The sequence below is a fragment of the Chamaea fasciata genome, unplaced genomic scaffold (genome assembly GCF_029207755.1).
Source record: "Chamaea fasciata isolate MVZ Bird 193981 ecotype frontalis unplaced genomic scaffold, bChaFas1.0.hap1 SCAF_21, whole genome shotgun sequence".
Taxonomy (NCBI): Eukaryota; Metazoa; Chordata; class Aves; order Passeriformes; family Sylviidae; genus Chamaea; species Chamaea fasciata.
The window spans coordinates 7,358,551-7,377,244 of NW_027094106.1; the positions used below are offsets into that span (position 1 = coordinate 7,358,551).

An 18,694-nucleotide genomic window follows, 5' to 3' on the forward strand; every position below is an offset into this window, starting at 1 on the left:
CAGATCCACTGTTGAGTCTGACTTACAGGGGCTGGGCTTTGTGTTGTGGGGCAGCAGCTGATCTAGAAGAACTAATTCCTGTTCCTTGGATTAGTGTCTGAGATGCTCCTGAGCATAGCAGTTCTGTTTTTCATGAGCTCACAAAGAGTTAATCTCCATCCTCTCTGGCTTTGGGTACCTGTGGGGTTTTACTGTTGATTCATTTTTCAATGCCCCAGAACCCTACAGCTTGCATCCTGAAGAAAGTGCAAGAGGTGTTTGTCAGAATGAAAATAACAGGCAGGTCAAAGTTATCTCAGCAGAGGGATTTGGGTTTGGATCACAGGGGTGGGTTGGTTCACGCCTCTGGCTGTAACCACTTCCTAAAGGTGCCCACAGCAAGTCCAGCAGCTGGATCTGCTGCACTGCAGCGTTTCCTGATGAGTTTTTGGGTGGCTCTGTCAGGGAGGAGAGTCCCAGACGCCTCATGATGGACCTGACCCTGCCTGAGGGAATCCCAGCAGGATCTGCTCCAGGCAGGGCCATTAAGTCCATTTGTTGCTGAATCACGCTGCAGAATTTACCTCTTTCTTCCATCACAGACATGGATGGAGTGGAAGTGCAGTGTCTAATACCAGGGAAGCCTCATTTTTCATCCTTGGTGGCACTGCCTCCTTGGCTGGGAGAGGGCAGGAGCTGTCCTGGGGAAGCTGTGGGGCTGTGCCACCTCCTGCAAGTCCTGCCCTGCACTGGAGACTGAGTTTGCTGTGTGGGACAAACAATTCATCCTGCAGGCTTGGCAGGTCTCTCCAGGCTGGGCTGGGAGCTGTGCTGCCATTCCCAGAGGATGCCAGGGATGTGCAGTGAGAGGAGGGCACTGGGATTCAGCTGAATGAAGTTGTGCACCTCAGCTTCAGCGAGGATCAGTCACCTTGACTGACCAATTAACACAAACAAACCCTGCTGGTGAGCCCAGGTGGGTGTGACAGTCAGCAGCCTTCCAGTCTGGCTGGAAAAACTCCTGGGAAGACTCCTGGGAAGTGTTTGTGGTAAAAACCAGCAGAAAGCTGCTCTGTCTGCACCTCTCCCTGCTCTGACTTGTGCTGTTTTCTTTACTCTTTGCCTGTACATATTATTTGCAACCCACTGCGCCCAAAATACCGACTGGTTGCTCTCAGAGTGTGAAGCAATCGCTGAATGAGTAGCTTGGATATTTTTTTTCCTCATTTAGACAGAAGAAACCAGTTCAGCTTTGACCATGCATGTTACATTTTAATTTTTTTTTTTTCTCATGCCAAGAAATACAAAGAAAGTATATAAGATATACCATACCATCCTGCAGAAAAAGAAACATTTGTCAGCAAAGAGAAGCACCCAGCTGCAATTCCTGGTGTGTTCATGCTGTGTGTGAGCTGTGGCTCTCCCAGTGGGGGGATGGACCCTGCACTTACAAGCCAAGGATCAAGTCCTGGCGCCTTCCAACAAGGGCTCCCAGGTGGAATCAGGGTTGCCTTGGTGAATCCTGCACACGTTCCCTTTCTGATGTTTCTTATCCTGGATGGGTATTTATAGGTTGGAGTTTTGCTACCTACTGGTGTCGGCAAATGCTTTACAAATATTCCCACTTTGAAAAGGCTGCTTTCCCCCCCCCACACCCCCGTGGCTTGTGCCCGAGCAAGGGGAGTTTTTCAGTCCAAACCTAACTGTGTTTTTGCCAAAATTAAAGGCTGTATACTGAAAGGAAAACGAGCTTAAATCTGAATTATTTCAGCTTGACAGTGCAACCCTGGCTGCGGTTCTGTGACGAGTAACAAAGCGACGGGGCAAGAGTGGGGCCAGCCCAGTGGGTGCCTTTCTGCAGCCTGTCCCTGGGCTCAGAACCAACAGAAACGGAGATCTCATTTTATATAAAAGGCGGGATCTGCTCTGCCTTGTCTACATGGAGAAATCTGTGCGGGGAAAGTCGGGTCAGAGGTTCCCTGCCCTCTCTAACCCCTCCCGGCAGAGCTCTGAGATCAGATCTCATTGCAGCAAGACCTGTCCGGGTTAGAGGAGAGGCAGAGGGTGGGAAGAACGAGCTGTGGGACTCGGGAATGCTCCGGGGCTGGGAATGCTGAGGAGACAGCGTGGTGAAACCAGCAAAGAGCAGGGAGAGAGGGATGAGCTGGAACAGGGTGAAATACCTGCCAGAGAAAAAAGCAAACCCATCCTTAACACAGCGAACTTTGAGATGCTTTGGTGGCTTTCTTTCCTCTGGTGGTGCTCAGATCCCTTTGGTGTCTGCAGGGAGCACCCAGCGGGTGCTGTGACCTTTCCTGACCCCGGGTCACTGCATCCCACCAGGAGCTGCTACAAAACCAAGTTTGTTACAGGTTCAGCTCAAAGCTTCAATCCAGCCTTGACGCAGCCAGCAGCCCTTCTGTGGGACCCCACAGAGCCCAGCCCTGCCCCAAATCCTGGCAAAGACGCCACAGCAACGCCAGAGAGGTGTCACCAGCCCCGTGCTCTGCTCGGAGGCTCCTTCCTGTGTATTTGCATCCCACCAGGACCTCACACTTGTCGATCCTCACTCCCACTCCAGCTCACATTTAGAGACAATTCCCACCTTCTCCATCCCTTCAGAGAGCTCTCCTCCTACCAGCTCAGCTCCCCTGTCAGGTAGGGCTGGATTGTCACCGTGCTCTCACCTTTCCTTCACCGGGAGGGAGAAGCTGAGGCCGGAGCCTGAGGATTTCGTGACTGTTTGAGCTGCAAACACGGAGAATTCTGACCTGTGTCAGCTCAGGGGAGGCTGCAGCAGGTGGCAAAGAGCTGGGGGATATGAAGCAGGGCTGCTCGGTGGGGCTGGAGAGGAAAAGGCTCATGGCACAGTTTCCGTGGGTGCCCTCCTGTGTGCTGGAAGCCGAGTTAAGGAGAGTTCCCTGGTGGATGTAAAGGGGTGACAGTGCCTGGTGGCCTCAGGGTGAAGTTCTGCCATCATCTACCTCCCTGTAACACAGCACGGGTGAGGTGTGTGCTGAGGGCTGGGGGCTCTGCAACCTCCTACTTCACAAATATCAGCAAATTCCACCCAAAAAGAGCCAAAGAGGGAGCTGAGCTGGGATAAAACCGTGCGGGATGGGGAGAGCAATGTGGCAAAAACATTGCAAAACAGGCTGCAAAATGTGTGGGGAAGTTGATGGGGCGGCAGAGGGAAGGGACTTTCTGCATGTCCATGGAGGGTTTATTCCTCCAGCACAGCAGAGGCAGGTTACAAGCAGAGCAAATACTTTTTCAGGGATAACTGTAGAGGCTTTCCTACGGATTTAAATGAAGGATAAGGGGGGCAAAAAGCTGAGTTCGAGGGTGCAGTACAATTGTACCTATTCAGGGAGATTTTAGAATGAAAGGGATTCAAGTGTCAGTTCTTCTCTTTTGTTATACTTAACTGTGAGGTGAGAAGCATCACCTGAGCTGTCCAATGAGACAGGAGGCCCAAACAAATCATCACCCTGGGGCTTTTGGGGAGATCTGCCTTCTCCTGCATCCAAGGGAATCCACTGCTCTGTGCTGCCCTGGCCTGGGACTTCTCCTGGCAAGGACCACTGCAGCTGCCTCACAAAGCCCCCTCCTCCTTCCTCTGGCTGCAGGAATCCCATTTGGAACCACAGTGGGGTAGAGTTTGTTTAGATCCCAGTGAAAAAAATTAAAAAACAGATTCCAAGGAAATCTGTGCTCATGCAGGGTTCTGTTAAGGAGGAGGAAGAGAAAGGGGGTTGATTTGGGAGCTGCTCAGTGCCTGAGCATTTGCCATCCCTGCAATTAGAGCAGTAATGTGAACCCACCTCGTGGGGGGTGGCAGGGTTTAATCCTTTGGATGCAGAGAAGCACTTTAGATGAAAGGCTTTATATAATGATAAAAGAGCATTTAAATTCTTACTTAATAAACGCTCTCAAGTCCTATAACTCCCTCCAGCACTTTTCCCTGAAAAAGGGCCCTTCCTGCCCAGGGAGGAGCTTCCTGGGCTCTTCCCATCAGCTGAATTCCAGCAGCTCCAAGGGCAAAGGGCAGGAGATGCAGGGACAGGCTGCACTGCCCTTATGTAGCTCCAAAAAAAAAACCAACCCAGCAAGCAGCTTTTGGGTCCAAGAGTTAAAGAAGGAAACATTTGGGGGATTTGATGGGATTTCAACGGCCAAAAGATGGAAGTTTGAGCATCCAAGAGAGGGTTTCTGAAGGGCTCAGGAGGAAAAGATGCGGTGCCTGGACAGAGGATGGAGGAGGGAGCTCCCACCCAGAAATGCTCAGCAGTCCCTGTTTGCTGAACTCACAAAAGATAAATTGCAAAAGAAAAGTTGCAGATTTGGTCCATTTTAGACCCCAGCAGTTTGTGACGGAGTGCTGGCAAAGGGGTGGATGGGAATGGAGCCCGAGAAAAGTGCCGGAGTGATGTGCTCTTGCTGTGAGTCCCTGGAATCCCTTTTAGTGGAGAGAAGAATGTTGACAGCGTGTCTGGGGGATTTGGCTTTCTCACCCCCCGGATTCAAACAACCTCTAGAGGAAAACACCACTTGAAAGAGGAGCAATCAAGAAGGTGACAGGAGAATTTTCACAGAGGTGCCTGTGGCTTTGCACATAAGCTACTACAGAGTAACTACAGCATGGATTTACACTTCACCCCTACTCTGTGCTAACCCCATGTGCCCACTCAGAGCCCGGGGAATGAGTTAGTGCCAAGCAGTTACCATGTTGTGAAGTTTCTTTTGGTGGATTCTCCATGTAGACAAGCCCTGGGGAGCATTGAATTTGGTCTGAATTTGGGGTGTTTTTCAGGAGATGGGTGTTAGGGAGCAGAAGTGCCCCGAAGGACAACATTTCTCAGTCAGTCCGTGCAGGTTGTCAGCTGGAGACAACAGAAAGGCCGGGCAGTGCAGCTCTTGGTCGTGTGTCCCCAAAGTTTGGATCAAAGAGACTCAGGGAGCCAATGGACGTGGCCAGAAGTCACAAAGCCTGACTAAAACAACAGGCAATGGAGCTTTGCATAGTCTGGGTGGGTGGGTAGAGGGCCAACCCCAGGAAATCCCCACAGCAGAGAGGGGTGAGCGGGGCGGAGAGGGGCTGGGGCTGGACAGAACCTCGAGGGAGGTGTGGGGACTGGGGCCCACGGGGATGGGCCGAGGGAGCTGTGGGGTGTGGAAGACGTGGCAGGGCCTGTGGTACCTGCAGACAGAGTGGGAGGAGCAGAGTCTGTTTTCTTGTTCGGTTGAATACAAAACATTAGAAAATAACACAAGGACCGGCGGGACTGACCCCGGGCAGCTCCGGGGACGCCGGAGATTTTCAGAGCTGCAGAAGAGCTGTGTGAGGGATGCAAGGAGAGGAGCAGGAGCCTAAAACTCCTTCGTGCCCCTGAAAATCTCCTGGGAGGCCCTAAGCTGAAGCTCCAGAGGGTCAAGGGGGTGAGCACTGGCAGTGGTGGGGGCTGGATCACGCTGAAGCCTCTGCGTGACGGACGTGCCGTGGCATCGGGGTGTGAGTGGGTAGAACGGGCTCCCCGTGCCCTGGTGCTGCTGCTGGGCATTAACCAGGCTCTTGTCTCGGTGCCAGGGCTGCTGACCTCCCTTTGGGTGCACAGAGAAATGTGTGGGTTCACAGGGAACGCCTGATTTTACCTTCCAGTAAAAAGCCCACCATGGGATGGGGGTGAGGAGGAGCCTGGGGTTCTCATGCAGCAACATCCTGCTCTGCCAGCTCTGAGATCTGCCCTAAGTGATAAAAGAGCTCGTAGGAACAGACATGGAGAACATTCCCAAAGGCATGCAAATGGTCATTGTCTCTTTTTTTTTTTCTTTTTTTTTTCTTTTTTTTCATCAAAAATACAAAAGCACCCACCACATCCTCCAGCTTTGGCAGCTGCGTTTCGTTCGGAGCAGAGCCGTGGTCCTGCTGCAGCTCTGCTCTCCCTCCTCCTCCGTGGAACAGCTCTCAGCTCCTGATGGCAGTTTGAGCTTTGTTTCGTTGTTTTTGTTTTTGTTTTGTTTTGTTTTTTTCTTGTAGAGACAGAGAATTTGACGATTTAAAAACCAACAACCCCCCAAAAATCCAGTGACTCCTGCCGAAATTCTCAGGAGGACTCCTCAAAACATCCCCTTCTCGCCTTGTATTTTCCTCCCAAAGCCAGCTTCGTCCTGGAGACTCTCTCTCCTCCTCTTGCACTTTAGTTGTCTCCCCGCTCCGTGAGTTCTGCTGGAGGGGAATGAGGTAGTGGATTTCCCCCTTCTCCTCTCCGCGTGGCCTCTCCCATTCCTACTCAGGGTGATTTTTATCCCATCCCTGGCACAGGCTCATTCCCAAGAGGCGGTGAGTTGAAGCATGCGTTCCTTCCGACGGCGCTCCAGAGCAGACTGTCTAGGGCTGCCCACCTACACTGTGACAATTTTTTTTGTTTTGTTGCAAGGCTGAAAGTAAAAACCCCAAAAGGAAAGTTGTCTTCCTCCTCTTCAAGGTATCTGCATGCTGAAACGTCTTCTAGGAAACTGAAAAAGAAAAAAGTGGCTTAGGGCAGCTTCCAGCAGTCAACAGATGTTCCCCTTACGTTCCTGGCTTGGCCTCTGGGTGTTTCTGAGGTCCCTGTTTGCCTGAGCTGTGCTGATCATGCTGGTTTGGCAGGTGGGGTTGTGTTGGGGAGGTTCCCAAGATATTTTGGGATTGTGTTTCTGGGCAGGTTGATTTGTGTCCTGAAACCTTTCTGTTTTTACAGCGCTCCACTCTTCTAAACCCAACCAGAGGCTTTGGCAGGGCAGGGCCTTTCACCAGGGAGACTTTGTGTGGTCACCAGGGCACTTTGGACAGCACGGGGAGGGCTTTCCACGCTGGGCAATGGACGTTTCTACTGGAAGGAGCCCATTCTCTGGGGTGTTTTTTATGTGTGCGTGCGGCTGGTGACGGCCAAACCAAGCTGGAGTCAGTTCCCACTGCACTTAGGCTGGGAATGAGGTGGGGGTGGACTGGGGGCAGGTCTGTCCTATCCCCTGGGCTGGAACTGGGAGCCAGGTGAGGTCCCTGCTGGGGCTGGGCTGAGGGAAGGAGGAGGCAGGGTTACCTCTGACGCTGAGTGAAATGTAGAGCACGATGATGATGGTCCCCAGCACGATGGAGACGATGCTGAGCAGCCTGGCCATGCGTCCCAGCCGCCGGGCGCCGTCCGTGTCCCCTTGCTGGCCACTGTTCCTCGACTGGGGAGACACAAAAAGAGTCCCTTGAGCGAGGCAGCACCTCTAGGGGTGACTCCCTGCCTGCAGAGCCCCCGAACCGAGCCCCATTTCCTTTCCTACTCTTTAATTGGCAATCCCTTGGTTCCCGAGCGAAAAATGCTGGAAGTGAGGATTCCTGGTGAGGGAGAAGCATTCCCACAGCTGAGGGAAGGGCCTCCTGATCCTGCTGGAAAGGGCGAGCTGGGCGTCCTGCCCTTGGCTGGGGGAGCACCCAGCACTTAGCAGAAGGGCAGCTGTGAGAGGAGCTGTGGTGGCATTACTCACCGTGCGTCAGCATTTGCTGCCAGCCCGGCTCTTGGGATCAAAAAGCCTCCCCAAATTCATGCAGTGCCCTTCTGCTGCCCACAAAACCCCATTGGGAAGAGGGCTTGGAGGGAGGAAAAGTGGATAAGGGGTTTGAAGGTCCCTGGTTGGGGAAGCTTGGAGTGAGGGGAAAGAGAAGCAAGGTGGGATAGGGGGAGAAGGGAGCTCAGCATCCTTGATCCAGAGGAGGAGTTGGGCAAAACCCCCTTAAACGTCACTGAGAATAGGGTTTTGTTGATGATGTAACCGCTTTGAAGCAGATATTCCTCCTTTAGGGTTGTTTTTATGTATTTAACACTTTAACAGGGGTTAAAGGCTTCTTCCCCTGGCCCATCCATCTCCAGCCATGCTGCCTTGGAGGAGAGGAGGGGGATCTGGGGCAAGCTGTGGGGCCAGCAGCTCCCACAGCCCTGTGCTGTGTGACAGCTCCTCCCTTCGGAGCATGGCTGCTAAAACTGGGGAAATTCTCAGCTGAAAAAAAACCAAGTGTACTAGTTAAAAAGAGTTAAAGGTGGAAGTGGATGAAAGCAATGCCAGTTCCCTTTGAAAAAATGTGCATCTCAGAACTAGCTGTGATGGAAAGGATCCCCTGCCTCATGTTAAAGAGAAATAAAATATTAAGAGCAGGGAGGCCTAGTCCAGCTCCAGCAATAATCATGAAAGATCACGGAGGATCTGAACAAATACTGGATGTTACTGCCCCATTTCCCTGCTTTAATTCCACTGCCTCTTGGCAGCACCGTGCCCAAAACCTCCCCAGCCCAGGCTGTGCATGGGCAGCTGCTCTGCAGGAAAATTGCAGCTTTGGAGGTTTCCACGAGCTCGTTTGGGTTTGTGTCACCCCATAAATAACACAGCAGAGCCTCAAACAAGCAGGTGGCTGTTTCCACTGCCCCCCTGCTCCTCTCAGGAGCCACCCTGGGCATCAGTGTCCCCACCAGTGACACCAGGAGAGCTCAGGACCTTGTTCCTCCCAGTCTCACCAGCAGGTTTGCCAGACCCGCTCTGAAGGCGATGGGATGCAGCCAAGAGTTATTTTCATCCCAGAACAGGAGGTGACAAAATGAAGCCTCATGGGTTGGTGGTGAGAGATGGGGAGGGATGCAGGAGCCCAGGGATCGACAGGATCCCTGCCCTGCTCACTGACAGCTCCAGCTCTGGGGATTTGGGTTTTCAGGCTCTGGTTTTTGTAACAAGTGTAATATTTTGGCAGGGTGTGGGTTAGATTGCAGTGAAATACGCAGTTTTAGCTATCTTCTAGGCAAAATATATAGGCTAAGGGATTCTATATATTTATCACTACAGCTTCTGGAAGTGTTTACTGCTCATTTATCCCCAACAATTATGAGAAACACATCAGCATTGGCATGTGGTGCTTAGTAAGAATTTGGTACTGCACATATATTATTCATCGGTGTGGAAGGGTTTGATTACAGCTCTCTAGTATCACTAATCTCGTGTTTTGCTTTCCACACAGAAACATTTACATCTTGTTTATTAATCGAGGCTCACCAAGGCAGAACATCTCCGAAAGGCTCGAGGGCTCTGGGGGAGTGAGTCACTGTGTGAGTGCCAAGGGACTCCCTGCTACAGCCCAGAGCTGGAAAATCTGCAGGACCTGGGGAGTGGGTGCTGTTCTGCAGCACCCGTGGGCCAGGTAAGGCTGGGTGACTCAGGAGTTATTAATTTTACCTGTTTCCCACTTCTATCTGTTCCAGTCACTGCTCAAAATGGTTTTGGTGGGGTTTTTTTTGTTGTTTTTTTTTCTTTTTTTCCCTAAGTGGCCTTGTTGCAAATAAAGGCAATTACTTTCCCGTGCTAGTCCCAGGGATGGAGAAGACAAATCATCACATCCTCTTTCCTGCAATCTTTCCCAATTTATGAACTGGCTTTGGATGCTCTCTGCTGCCGTCCACCAATTACTCAGAAGAAATCATTAATCCTCGACACTTGGTGTTTTTGTTGAAGGAAACATTCCAAGGGAGGTATAAATCAACTCCAGAGTGAGACAGATGGCTGTGGCACTTAAAATGGGTGAGGACAGTCTGACTTCTCCCACATCTTTTAGGAATGACAGAACTTCTTTTGGATACCGAGTGCTGTGCAGAACTGCCCTTGATGTCACTATGTGGCGGTTCTGGGTGGATTTTTTTCATTTCCTTTTGTTTGTTTGGAGTTTTCTGCTCTGGGACGTGGCTCCTCTGCTTCTTCCCCCGAAGTGGCTGCACTTTGGTGGGAAGAGGAATGGATTCACAGCAGGAATGCAGGGTGGGTGTGTGGTACCCAGCCCTGCCCTGCACTCCAATGAGATGGATCCCATGGGATGGACACATCCTTGTCCACCACAAGTCCCACTCTCTCTCTTGGGGAGTGACCTGAACCCTTTAGAACAGCCAGATCATCACTTGGTGAGGAAAACACATCCAAGAATCCATGGAGAAGCCTCCAGGTAATTAATTTCCATGAAACCAGCATTAACAGGAACAGGCTGGGGGGCTAGAGCAGGGTTTTTTCCACCTCTGGCCATAGGCTCTGCCGGGATCTGAGAGCACCTTTTGAAAAATGATTTATGAGACACGAAACTACAAAGCATTAATTTACTTTCCTTTCTGGACGCTGCTTATTACCCAGGAAGAAAAAGCTTTCATGTGCAAAAGCTTTGACTCAGGGAAGAAAAGCACAATTACAGAGCTAAAAGAATGTCAGCACAATTGTGGAAAGGTCCTCCTGTTTCCCCAGGCGATGGGAATCACAAAAACCTGGTTCCTGCTCAGATCCGTGCATGATCAGGCATACCTGGGCTTTTCTCTGAGAGAAGATCTGAGCCTGGGGGGTCACTGGGAGCCCAAGTCCTCCCTGCTGTAAGCAGGTGAAGCATCAACCCGGGCCCTGAGAGCTGCTCCTGCTGGCAGGAACACCCAACCAGAGGTTTCCTGGTTCCTCAGGGAGGGAGGGAGGATGGATCACTCCTCATCCCGCTCTGCTGGTGCCCTGTGGGGGTCCCTGGCTGGCAGGTGGGTGTGTGGAGGAGGTGATGGTGCAGGCAGGACCACGACTAGAAAGGGCTGTAATAAATTAATTAAACCACAGGACAGAGAGTGCAGGGGCAACTGTGCAGAGGCCAGAGGATGTGCACTGGCTACTGATGTGCTGCGTGTGCCATTAGCCTTGTCCTGGAGAGCAAGTTCAGCTGAATGCACCTTCTGCCTCCCCTGCCCCAGCTGTGGATGAGCCCTGGTCAGTGCTGCCAGTGGCCTTGGAAGCAGAGGGCAGCCCTATATCCTTACTGCCTCCCTGGTCCTGCCTCCCCTGGGGTGTGACAGTCCCCACACCCCTGTGCCTGGCAGGATGAACCAGCTCCTGCTCTTTCCCCGCTGTTAACTCTCCTCCTCCACGGGGCTCTCGTGGCCCAAGGCACACCCCCAGCACCCTGGAGGCTCTGGTGCCTGCAAGGGACAGTGTGAGGATCTGTTTTGCATGAAGGCTAATGTGGCTGGAAAATCCCCATGAGAGACCTTGTTTATTACCATGGATATGCAATACCCAGCTGCTTTCCCTCTCCTTGCAGTGCAAAGCCAAACAAGGCTGGCTGGCTTCCCTGTGTGCTGCCTATACAGGCTGTGCCACACAACTGTACTACGCAGATGACAGCTGGCACTGGCAGGAACGATGATTCCTCCTCAAAATGGAAATTGGTCTCCCTAGAGGGCTTTTTGTGGCAAGTGCCCGTGCCTGCCTTCAAGTTGTTGGTGGTTTTTGGGGGGGAAGTGGTGGCAGCAGGTGCCCCTCAGTGTATTTCTGGGTGGTAAGCAGGTAACGGAGCTGATTTTCAAAGAGATTTGCCTTTGTTGCAAATCAAAGGCATAGAAGGTGCTGGGTGTGTACAAGAGAGCAGCATCTGCTGGGGAAGGGGGTGGCTCTGCTTGTAGGGCTGTGCTGACTGAGCCACCTGTACCCGAGATGGGTGGGAGGCCGGGCTGGCTTCATTCCCCCCTGCTCGGCTCTCGGTGTATTTGCTGAGGTGTGGGGGACGTTTAATGGGGAAAATTTGCTTCTCCAGGGCGACTAAAAGAGCTGCAGGTGCAGCCCGTCCCTTTGAAGTGCCTGAGGCCAGGCACCAGCCTCCAGCCAGGGTCTCCCCAGTGGTGCAGGGCTGGGCTAGGAGGGGCGGAGGGAGATCCCCTGTCAATGCTTCGCCTCGCAGCTCCTGCCCGGGGAAGCCCGGCGAGTCGTTCTGGACCGCTGCCTGGCAGGGACCGCGCTTCCCGGAGCCGCCGCGCTTCCCGGAGCCCTGCCCTGCAATCCCACCCCCCTCTCCGTCTCCATCCCGCCACCTCCCCGCATCTCCATCTCCATCCCGCCGCCTCCTTTCCCATCTCCATCTCCATCCCGCCGCCTCCCCTCGCGCTGCCCCGGGCTCGGCGCCGCTCGCCGCCCGCCTCCGCCCGCCCGCGCCCCCCGGACCCGCACCGGAGCGCGCTGCGGGAGCCGAGCAGGGCGGCACAGCCCGGCCGAGCGCTGCGGGAGCGGAGCCGGCTCCTCCCGCCCCGGTGCCGGTGCCGGTGCCGGTGCCGGTGGCGGCGGTGCAGCACCGCGGACAGCTCCGGGGCGGCCGTCGGGGCGGCGGCGGCGGCGGGGGAAGCCGGAGGCGAACCGGGCGGGTCCGTGCGCCCGGCGGGTCCCGCACTCACCATGATGGAGAAGACGAGGGCCACGATGTTGATGGGCCAGACGGGGCAGAAGCAGGAGAAGATGGCGAGCACCAGGTAGTCCCGCGGGCGGCCCTGATCCGGGGCCGCCGTGCTGGTGGCCGTGGACGAGGCTCTGCCCAGGCTCAGCCGGGACGGCGACAGCGGCGGCGCCTCCAGGTGCCCGACCGACACCGACTTGTAGCCGAGCCCGTGCCCGTTGCGCTCCGTCTCGCCGGGCAAAGCTGCCGTGAAGGATTTGGAGCCGCGGAGGCCCTTCTCCTCCCGGCCCTCTGTCGCCGACAGCAGCTTCTCTGTCTCCTGGAAGCGGGTGGGCAGCACCGTGCCCGAGCCCGAGCCCGGGCCCGCGCCCCCGGGCGCGGAGCCGGTGCTGGCCATGGCCCGGCGGAGCGGGCTCCGGCAGCGCCCCGCCGCCGCCGCTCTGCGCTCGGGGCCCGCCGCCCCGCGGGAGGCCGAGCCGGAGGAGGGGCCAGCCCGGCTCGGCCCCCGGGGCAGGATCGGGGCCGCGGACCGCCCCCGGGGTGTCCCCGGTGCCCCCTCTCCTCACCCCCTTACCGCGCTCGGCCTCCGCCCGACCCGGTGCGTGCGGCGCCGCGGCCCCCGGGGATGCTGGCGGGGATGCGGCGGGGCGGAGCGGAGCGGTGGGAGAGCCGGGGAGTCCCCGCCGCCTTCAGCCCGGCCCAGCCCAAGGCTCTGTCCCGCCCCACCGACCCCCCGCTCTTCCCGGGGCCTCCCAGGGGCCCCGCTGCGCTGCAGCGGTACGTGAGAGCCCAGCCCCGACCGGGCTCCGCCCGTGCCGACGGGGGTCGGGGCCGCCTCCAGCCGCGGGGGTGCGGGGGATGCCCAGGGCCGCGCCGTGCGGGGCGCACACAGCCCTGCTGGCCCCGCTGGCCCCCAGGCGGATGGGGACATGCGACACGGAGCAGACCCGCGAGCCGCTCGTGGCTGCGGAGAGGGGCTGGAGCTGCCCTGGGTCTGGGCAGGGCTGCCCGGGGGGGGCCGCAGGGTCTGGGCGGTGTGTGGGTGCCCGGTGGCACCTGTGGCTCCAGCCGCTCTGGAAAACATCGTCCCCGGGCACAGGGGTGGGGGAGGTTCTGGGCACGCTGTGCCGAGCTCGCCCTGCCCGCGCTGGGCGGGTGACCGTGGTGACACCACAGCTGGGGACAGGGACACCAGAGCAGCGACATACCGCGTCCCTGCATAGGACCTGCAAGACAGAAAGGGTGTTGGCGCAGTGTGAGTTACATCTTCTCCGTCCTTGGGAAGCAGCGATGATGTGAGGGGCAGGAGGGAGAGCTAAAACAACCCTCAGAGCCTGGATGCCCAGAAAACATGGATGTTTCCCACCCATTGTGCATTATGCTTCAGTTCCAAATTTGCCAGGGGTTTCCCTGGCAGTGAGTGCCATCTACGGGGCACACCCAGCACCTTTTGCCTCCCCGAGAGGTGCCCGAAGAGCCTTCAGCCAGCCGGGACCTGCTGCCCAGCCCTGCCCGGAGCCTTATTCCCTCCTGCAGCCTCCAAACAGAATTAGGAGCCGCGGTTTGTGAATGTGAATCTGGGAGCAGAGGAGTGACCCTGCTCGGGGCGGATCTCACGGGGTTTTGCCTCCCTTCCACTCCTGCCTCTGTGACCATCTGTTTCCATCTGCCTCACTTCGGCTGACCACCAAAGCCGGTGTGGGAAAAACACGGAGACGCAAATTCGGGAGGAGGAGGGAGGGCTCCTGTCTGAGTCAGGGTGCCACCGAAATATTCTTTGAATGCTGCCGTTGCTGGGCTCTCCCTCCCTGTCTGAGGGTTGCTGACAGGGCAGGGCAGGGCCGTGCACTGCCCCAGGGGGAGCCAGAGCAGGGAGAGCCCCCAGAGCAAGGATGCTGTAGGGAGAAGCAGGATTCCTTCAGAGGATGTGGCTGCAGGCCTTCCTCTGGCGAAGAACACCTGTCAAAGGCTGCAGCCAGGATGCCTCACACCATCAGCACTTCAAAGAGGCTCCTTTGCTGAGCAAAGAGCTCTCTCTCCTGGCTGCCACCAGTCTTCCTCTGCTCCTGGACCAGCTCCCTTGTCCCACCGGAGAACAAGGAAGGAGGAGGAGATCCCGGTACTCAACAGCAGGAGGTTGGGATGGTTATTCCAGCATGTCCCCCCGGCAGGGAGAGAGCTTAGACTGCCACTGGAATGTTGGTGGCACTGGGATGGGAGCAGCGGGGCTGGAGGAGCTTTGCAGGACTCAGCACTGCGGGAATCACAATTTGTCCTGTCCAAAAGTCTGCCAGCTGTGGTGTGTGTGGCCATAAATCCCTGCCTGATTCCTGCAGCAATTCCAGTTTGCTGAGCCTTGGGCAGGAGGGAGCCCTCGCAGCTGGTCCAAGCTCTCTAAGCTAGAGGGAAGGAACAAAAGGGACCTTTTCAGTAAAATTCCCCCTTCCTCCCCTCCACGGGACTGGCTGGGAGCGCGCTATTGGCCTGTCCCAACAGAGCCACTTCCCTGGGATCAGAAGGAAACCGCAATCGGATGGGTGGGTTTTATGAAAGCCGACATCTGTCTCCCCTCCCGGCCTCGCAAATCTGCCAGGCACAAACGTCTGTACCAATGAGCTTAGCGTCAAAAGTGCCAGGGCAGTAACCTTTCCCTGCTCCTGCTCCCCTCCTTCACCGGCGGGAGCCAGAGCCACCCGCCAGCCAGGGGCTTTAGCGTCATCCCCACGGCCCATCTGTCCATCCCACACATATTAACAGCCACTGCCCTGCTGCTGGGTTTGGAACGCGTGTTTTCTCGCAGAGCAGGCAAGAGAGAATAAATAACAGCGGCGATCAGCAGCAGTGAGACCCCGCGACAACAAACACGGAGCTGGCACTTCCAGAGGACTTCCCGCCTTCCGCGGTTTTCCCGCAGAGGGGAGACACGCAGCAGGGTCCTGTAGAGCTTGTCGGGGGGGTCTCTGAGCTCGCCAGCATCGCAGCTGAGCTCCACATCCTGCAGCGCTTCTCTCCCTCACCCAGCAGTCCCTTCCCGCTGCCCACATCTGTCCCACGGCTCCGTTACCTTCCCCGCCACCGTCCTGCCACCCCAGCCCGGCAGGTCAGTGCGTGGGGAGGCGCTGCTGGTGTCCCCAGCCCTGGCAGTAGCCCAGCTGCCAGGGGACCGCCCCGGCCAGGGGTTCCTGCGGGCTGCCCGCGAGTCGCTGCTGGCGGAGCGCGGGGATCCCGCTGCACTGACAGGCGGCGCCGGGCACCGGCCGGTTCTCCTTCGGGCTCTCGGAGTGATGGAGCTGCCTCTGAGGGGAAAACCCAGCGCAGAGAGGGGACGGAGGGCACCGTGTCCCTGCAGAACCGGGCTCCCAGGGCAGCTGGGGGCGGCTGCCCTTCAGCCCCGGTTCCTGCGCAGGGAGCCCGGCCCGGGCGCGGCATTCGGAGTGGGCACAGGGCCAGCAGCACCCGGCGCCGTGCAGGGACAGCGACAGAGCCGTGATCCTGTTGATGGCTCGCCGGAGGGTTGCGATTTTAGAAAGCCTTTTGCCACTGAGGTCGTGCTTGAGGGCCAGCCGCAGGGCGTTGAAGGCTTGGTTGTAGTCCAGAATCCTCTTACGCTCTCTGACGTTGGCAGCCATCCTCCTGGCCTTGGAGCGCGCTGGCCTGCTCCTCTTCCTCACCTTCACCCCTTCCGTGTCCCCCGGGCTGGAGTCTGCTTCCCTGCCTTGGGACTCCCACAAACCCTGCCTGTAGCACGCCTGGGGTGCGTTCCCCGCTTCCAACTCCTCCTCGGAGCTGTCGGGCTCTGGCCCCGCGCCTTTCCCCAAGGCACCTCCGGACATGGCAGCGGCAGGGGGAGCGGGAGAGGCGCTGCTGTGATCCTGCCTCCCGGGAGGTGTGGGTGACACTCCTCCAGGGACAGGCAGCCGCCCCTAAAAACCTTCAGCAGGGCTCGTCACGTGGCAGCCGGGACCCTCCTCACCTGCCGCAGGTGAGGCACAGGGAGAGAGCCTTGCCTGGTCCCTGCCCTGAGCGTGAGGCATCAGTGCCACCGTGGGGTGCCCAGAGCTTGTGGTGGGATGCTCACAGGCCCCCGGGGAAAGCACCTCCACCAAGCACACCTTGTTGCAGGGGTTGCTTTGGTGTCTGCTGAGAATTTGGGCACTGCAGGAGCTCCCCCGTGTTGCTCTGCCCTCTCCTCTGCTGGGCAGGCTGCTGGCTCACCCTGGGACAGGTCATCTCAGGGTTCTCCGTGGCGCTGTGAGGCAGAGCCCTGTGGGGCATCACCACCCTGGCTCTTCCTTCCCCCTGCTTATGGGTCCTGCAGCACCTCTGTTATTTCTCAGCTAAAGGGAACAGAAGCACGAAGTTGTGCCATTGCTGAGGGAAGCAGCGAGTCCTGTGCTCGGGTACAGGAGAAGACACAGCCCCAGTGAGCTCAGAGCATCCGTGGGGACAGGGGGAGGTGGGTGCCTGACAGGAGCAGACCCCGGCAGTGCAGGAATGTGCAGGGCTTGGCATGCCTCTGCCCTGCGGAGCAAGAAGCAGGAATGTGGCAGGAGGGATCGGGGCAGGTGATAAAAGAGCTAAAGTGCTACCTGCCCGCAGAGCCTTCCTGTCCCTTCCCGGCAGCCTGGGGGCAGAGCTGTCTGGGCTGGCGCTCCCGGGCCTGCCCGGCACTTAACTTGGGGAAGAGGATGCTGAAGGCAGCTCCTTGTTTCCTGCATCCCCGAGCTGAGGATAAGGGGCTGGCCAGGTGCAGCAGGTCCGGAGGCCATGGGCAGGGCCAGGTCCCCAACCTCTGGGCAGTGGGGGACAGCCACGTGTGATTGCCCATCATCTCATTAGCGAGCAGCGGCTAAATGCCTTCCTGTGCGAGGGGTAATGCTTTGAGAAATGGCCCGGGAGGGGTTCTGACAAATTGTTGGGGTGTCTGGTGCAAAAGCAGAGCCCTGGGAGAATGTGCCCTCCCCCTTGATCCATCCCTTCCTATCTGATCATCCCAGCTCATGTCTGATCAATAGCCACTATTAGCGGGGGGTTATTTGTCTATTGCCCTTCTCCTCTCCCGGCTCTTTGAAGCTGGAGCTAATTCAGGTGCCTCTGCTCCAGGAACCCAATAAATCAGGAGCCAGAGCCTCGGGGACAGGGCAGGATGAGGCAGCAGGACTTCAAAGGGAGGTGAAGCCCGCAAATATCTTCGAGCACTCACCTGTGCTCACTATGACCCTCTTGTTCTCCCCAGCATCCCTCTCACCTTCCTCTGCCAGGGATGGAGGCACCCTGACCACCGGCTTACCCAGCGAGCTCAGCTTTGGGTCTTTGGAATGCTTGAATGCCAGCAGCACGCAGATGTCACACCCACTTAGGGACGTGCCTGCCTAAAACGCAGCTAAGCAGGACAGATCCCTGCCACGGGGATGTTTTTGCTGGTGTTGGAGGCCAGGAGGTGCAGTTCAGAGCAGACACAGAGGTGGCTGAGCTGGGCACAAAGGCAGTCCCAGCTGGATGGTGCCTGGGCTGGGGCAGCAGTCCCAAAGCTGTCCCCATCCTGCCCACAGCCCCTGGGGGTTCCTTGGGAAGCAGTGCCAGGGGTTCTGGGTCTCAGGGCAGCCCTGGCTGCAGGGATCTAGCCCCAGCTCTGGGAAGCAGGCAAGGCCAGACCATAAATCACGGGGCAACTGATGCCACCTGTAATTAGCACATCCCGCTGGGCCATCCCCACCTCATCCTGGGCGCTTCCGACCGAGGTGCCCATTACAGGCTGGGAGGTCAGCAGGAACGCCCACCCAGGCCCTGCTCCCCCGGTCCCTGCTGATTTATCACCCTCTCCTGGAGAGATTTATGGGCTGAGATGGGGAGCCACAAACGTGTTGTGAGGCTCTGCTGGGCCCGTCTGCCTGACAGATGATGAAAGAGCCGTAATTATCTGTCGCCACACATATATCAGGCCATTCACGGCACTCCCCAGCCTCCGAGAAGGGGTTTGGCCCTCGGGGACTCCCCACCTCCCAGCCTGTGTCACTCTGCACTGGAGCACTGCTGAGTGCTGGGCACCTGCCCATTGTCACAGGTCTCACAGGTCCCACAGCCCAAAGGTGTGTTTTGGGTGTGCACCCCTAACCCTGCTGCTGATCCAGGCCTCAGCTCCTGCAAAGAGCCCTGAACTGGCTGCCACATCCATCCAAACTGCTGATGCTTCCAGGTGAGAGCTGCTGGAGCCACTGGGAGCACAGCCCTCACGGGAGGTGAAAGCCTGGTGAAGAGGCAGCTGGCACAGCCTGGGCGGGCTGCGCGGCCCCTGGCGCTGTCCCAGCACCATCCATCCTCCTTGGGAAGGCTGCCCCGGGAGGCCTGGATGTGCCAGAGCAAAGCACGGGAGCCTGCAGCACGGAAGGGCGGGAGGCTGGGGGCCGGCATGGAGGAGGTGCCCGTTCCTGGTGACGAGGGGAAGGAGGAGGAGGCGGCTCTTGCGAC

At 57.2% G+C, this 18,694-nt stretch overlaps 2 protein-coding genes across 2 annotated transcripts; both read right to left on the minus strand.

The window, feature by feature from the left end:
• Window positions 1–1,224: 1,224 nt before the first annotated feature.
• TRARG1 (trafficking regulator of GLUT4 (SLC2A4) 1) lies at window positions 1,225–12,679 on the minus strand. The gene is made up of 3 exons (XM_066201975.1): window positions 12,228–12,679; window positions 7,062–7,194; window positions 1,225–6,495 (listed from the first exon to the last, which is right to left on the minus strand). Exons 1-3 carry the CDS (start codon window positions 12,621–12,623, stop codon window positions 6,488–6,490), a joined length of 537 nt encoding a protein of 178 aa, XP_066058072.1. The 5' UTR covers window positions 12,624–12,679; the 3' UTR covers window positions 1,225–6,487.
• A 2,648-nt stretch (window positions 12,680–15,327) lies between these two features.
• On the minus strand, window positions 15,328–16,059 carry BHLHA9 (basic helix-loop-helix family member a9). Its single transcript, XM_066202294.1, has one exon. The coding sequence runs from the start codon at window positions 16,057–16,059 to the stop codon at window positions 15,328–15,330; it is 732 nt and encodes a 243-aa protein (XP_066058391.1).
• Between the last annotated feature and the right edge of the window lie 2,635 nt (window positions 16,060–18,694).